The following is a 5,000-nucleotide window of genomic DNA, read 5'->3' as shown; positions in this document are numbered from 1 at the left end:
CATTGCACACATAACAGTTAAGAGCAGACTTAGTACTGCGCAAATCACACATTTTCTACTGGTGAGAGGAGGAATTTTAAACTTCCGTCAATATGGATGCTATGGTTGGATTAATTCGATTCTCCACAATTCAGTCGTTCAAACATTTTAAAGAAACCAAAGTAGGCTGGTCAAATTCATTCAGCAAAAGAAAGTGTGAATATCTGTCCAGTCTTAGATTATTTATAAAAAAAAATAATTTTCCAGTATTTCCCAACTTTGCTGAGTCAAAGTTTTGTGTGAAAGCAATTAAAGGCCTGTTCCATTTACACACCTGTCTAAAATAGAAGCAGGTTGAGTTTGGCGATTTTTGCAAATAAAAGCCCAGGCTATTAATCAAGTTTTCATAGCATGCACAAATTTACATTTCCATGTTTGTGTGTGTGTGTGTGTGTGTGTGTGTGTGACTGAGTGTGTTGTATGTGTGTGTATGTGTGTGTGCTTGTTTGCACTGAGTTTACCTGCAGCAGATGACCGCCTTGCAGGACAGTGCCAGGTCCAGGAAGGCCTGGCGCACCTCGAAGGAGAGGGCGTACTTGAGCGTCTGCCCGTCGATGATGAGCGCCAGCTCGTTCTCCTTCCCCAGGGAGTCGCCCAGAGACGAGCAGTGGGCCGTCAGTGTGGCGCGCGTAGCCTGGGACACAAGGGACAGCAAGGGTCATATATACGGAACAGGACTGCACACACACACACATTCACTCACGCACACACACTCACACGCACACACACAAACGCACACACAGACACACACACGCACACACACACACAGACACACAGTCGCATCTCTGTCTTAAACCCCCTTTCTTCCTTTTCTTCTTTCTGCCTTTCTATTTCTCTCTCTCTCTCTCACTCTCTCGCTCTCACTCACACACATTTGCATCTGTCTTAGACCCCCTTTCTTTCTCTCTTTCTCTCTATCTCTCTCTCTCATACACACACACACACACACACACACACACACAGTTGCATCTCTGTCTTAGACCCTCTTTCTTTCTTTCTTTCTTTCTTTCACTCTCTCTCTCACACACACACACACACACACACACACACACACACACACACACACACACACATTCATAAAAAAAAAATCTGCAGTGACAGTCATGACTTAAACAGTCATGATATAAACGCACACACACAATCATCCCAACTATACGCAGTGTTTCACTCATATATCACGTCAAAATGAGTGTTTTTGTTCCTGTTATTTCCATTACTACAAATCTGGACCATGTCTGATGTACTGCCATCTCAAACCCAGGACGTACACTTTAGAATTCCCATGATGTACACTGATCAAATAACAGCACACACACACACACACACACACACACACACACACACACACACACACACACACACACAGAAACACACACACACACACACAGCCTGGTGCGTCTGGAGATCAAACGCATATCTCATGTACTCACACACGCTGGAGAGAGGGGGGAGAGGGGGGGTCTGAGGAAGTTGAAGGGGAAAGTTGAAGTGGTGTCATTGGGCCTGTTAACACCGATGCCTCACACACACTCATGTGTATGTGTTCTCACACACACACACACACACACACACACACACACACACGCACTCACGCACACATGCACACACACACACACATCTGTTACACATCACCTTGTCACTTTAGACACCCTAAGCCCTCACTGGACTCTGGAGACCTCAATGGAGAACTGAGACACACTCTTTATAAGGGGAGAGAAAGAAAGAGAGAGAAGGAGAGGGATGATGAGAGGGCAGTCAGAGAGAGAGAGAGAGAGACAAAAAAGAAAGGATAGCGATAAAGAAGAGAAGACAGGAGCGAGTGAGAGAGAAGAGAAACAGGATAGGGGGAGAGAAAGAAATGAGAAGAAGGAGAAAAAAGAGACGGAGATATGATCATCCTGTCTTTTCGGGGGGAAAAAGAGGAGAAAAACGAGGGCAGAGGGTAGTCCAGGAAGTGGACAGGAAGAAGACTAAGAGAGACGTTATGAATGTCTGTTACACACACACTTGGTTGTGCAATTCTCTCTGGACAATGACCTTTTTACACAGCATGGAGTGTGTTCACACATCACTGAACGGCAATGGAAATGTGTGCGTGTGTTTGTTTGTGGGTAAGCGTGCGTGAGTGTGTGTGTGTGTGCGTGGGTGTTTATGTGTGTGTGTGTGCATCTGAATGAATTGAATGTCCATGACTGAACGCAATGTGCCTGTGCTGGGAATGTTGCTGTGTGTGTAAATGTGTGTGTGTGTGTGTGTGTGTGCGCGTGCGTGTGTGTGTCAGGAGACAGACAAACTTGTTTATGGGGATGTAGTTTGGGGCAGTTTTGATGGGGCTGTTGATAATAGGCACAAGGAGCCTAATAGAGAAAACAAACATCCTACAAACACTAATGAGAACCACATGCCACACACACACACACACACACACACACAATAGAGCATGGGATCGCAGACGGAAACCCCATTCATACACACACACAGACACACACACGCACGCACACGCAACAGGCCATGAGATCACAGTCATCCCACTCCCCACCCACCCAACATGCCCGTATGCACAAACAGGCATTTCTCAGCAAACACAAACATACAAGTCTTGCCTCAAGTTAATCACTAAGTGTCTGTGTCTTTGTGTCTGTGTGTGTGTGTGTGAGATTAGGCCTGTAAACATGGTGCGAAAGCACGTTATTCTGCTTGGTTGTCTATGAGTGAGTGTGTGTGTGTGTGTGTGTGTGTGTGTGTGTGTGTGTGTGTGTGTGTGTGTGTATGTTTGCAGCAGTTTGGTATTGCTGTTCATTATTCACCTTCGGCTGACAAGAAATAAACATTTAAATACAGTGAGGATTATGAGAGACTCCACTGTGTCTACCGTACAAATTAAAGGCACTGTAAGTGTGTATAAAGAGACTGTGTGTGTATGTGTGTGTGTGTGTGTGTGTGTGTGTGTGTGTGTGTGTGTGTGTGTGTGTGTGTGTGTATGGGCGTGTGACAGACATGTTGTCAGTTTTCCCAATGGTACACGTGATTGTCCAACTGTAAGGAAGGGTACCTGGACATTAAAAGAAAGACAGCCAATATGCTTGCATGCGTGAGAGGGAGAAAGTGTTGTATGTGTGTGTGTGCATGCATGCATGTGTTTGTGAGCGCGTGCCTGAGAGGGAGAGGAAGTGTGTGTCCACATGTGTGCGTGTGTGTGTGTGTGTGTGTGTGTAGTCATGAGGGAGAAAGTGAGTGTGTGTGAGGTGGGATTGACAGCCGCGGTTCCAGAACAGCTCCTGGTAGGATTAAAAGGGAGGTGTCTCGAACACTGTCCATCCACCAGGGCCTATCATCAGCATCTACTGTGGCCTCTGTTTCCCCAGACGCCCTGCACTCTCTCTCTCTCTCTCTCTCTCTCTCTCTCTCTCTCTCTCACACACTGACTCTCTCTCTCTGTCTATCTCTCTCTTTCATTCACTCTCTCACACTCTCTCTCTCTCACACACACACACACACACGCAAACACACACACACACACACACACACACACACACACGCACACACACGCACGCACGCACACACTCTGTGGCTAAGCGGCAGCCGCAGTCGTGGTCACCCAGTCTGCCCCACAGCCCCAACGCCTGACCCTGGTTAATGTGAGAGCGCCAGTGTCTGTGCTGTCTGCAGTGGAATTAGGTTAGAGTGTTCATAAAGAGCACAGGGTGCGTGGAACACATCTTCAAAATACCTTTGTTCTGGACCGAAAAAGAAGAAGTGTGTGTGTGTGTGTGTGAGTGTTGGAGAGAGAGAGAGAGAGTGTGTGTGTGTGTGGTAAGGATGTAATTAGTGTGTGTGTCTGTGCCTGTTTAAATAGCACATCCCTGCAGTTAAGACCACGTCACAGCAAACAGCCCAAAGACCCGACAAAGAGACGCTAATCGCCCTCAATCAGCCCCTCCCCACACCCTACACACACACACACACACACACACACACACACACACACACACACATCCTACTCAGCACAGATAGTAGCCTATCAGCACCACAGCAGGAGGCTCCAGATCCATCCAGCCCTATAAAGTCCAGTACAGCTTTTACTAACAACCGCATGGGGTCTGGTGTGGTATAACCAAAGATCCTTAAGGCGTAGCAAGATACGTCGTCGTAGTTCATGTCTATGGGCGCAAAACGGGGATCACTTCCTCTGCATAAAGAGGCGCGTCATTGCGTGTCAGACGTATTCATCATGGGTTTCATCAGGTCCCTCCACAGGTGTACAAAATCAAGCACTCGATTAGGTCTATCAATGCTTGATGATGTTCCAAAATAATCTTGCTGCTCTTTCAAGCCCTCTACATTTATTAGTTATAATATGGAAGTAACACACACAAAGCATACATTTCAAGGAATTGAATAAAAACATCAATGGAATAATGGAAATATGTCGCTGCTCTCATTAAGTTACCCCAGCGCCATCTGATCGTCGTTAGCACAAATCAGGATTTGGTTCAGCTGGCTGGCTAATGTGTTGTCAAGGTAGAGCGTACGTAGCAACCGGCCAACAGCAGAATAAACAAGAGGGGCACACCTGATATAAAGTCGATTTTCTCCAGCCGGGAATACTCAAAAATGCTAAAAAGGTACCTGAAGTGGTCAGAAGGGGTTGAGGGTCATGAAACCGTGCCCAAAATTCACATTCCTAACTCTAGAGAATGGAGATTTTAGCATATAGTTGAAATTCTGATCTATGTCCATAGACTTCAATGGAACAGTTGCTGCCTCTGCTCTGCATAAAGGGGGATTTTGACCCCCCCTCTTGCGATTCGGGTTCCAGGAAGTGGCTTCTCATGAAGTATCTTGCTCCGCCCCTTAATGATCTTTGGTATAACACAACTTCTCAAGCTAGAGATAAAACAAATGAACACAAATGAATGAGTATTTTAGCAAGCCCTGAACCTTGGCACACAGACTTGGTT

At 46.3% G+C, this 5,000-nt stretch overlaps 1 protein-coding gene across 1 annotated transcript in view; it reads right to left on the bottom strand.

The window, feature by feature from the left end:
- atp8a2 (ATPase phospholipid transporting 8A2) overlaps positions 1-5,000 on the bottom strand; it is a 62,363-nt gene that overhangs the window by 22,864 nt on the left and 34,499 nt on the right. Inside the window, exon 26 of the mRNA XM_062521838.1 lies at positions 501-673. Coding sequence (XP_062377822.1) covers positions 501-673 — 173 coding nt within the window. The remainder of the gene's footprint in view (positions 1-500; positions 674-5,000) is intronic.

Source organism: Sardina pilchardus, chromosome 19 (genome assembly GCF_963854185.1).
Source record: "Sardina pilchardus chromosome 19, fSarPil1.1, whole genome shotgun sequence".
In the NCBI taxonomy this organism is placed as follows: domain Eukaryota; kingdom Metazoa; phylum Chordata; class Actinopteri; order Clupeiformes; family Clupeidae; genus Sardina; species Sardina pilchardus.
The sequence above is the reverse complement of the archived record's forward strand: the minus strand, read 5'-3'. Positions and strand labels throughout refer to the sequence as shown.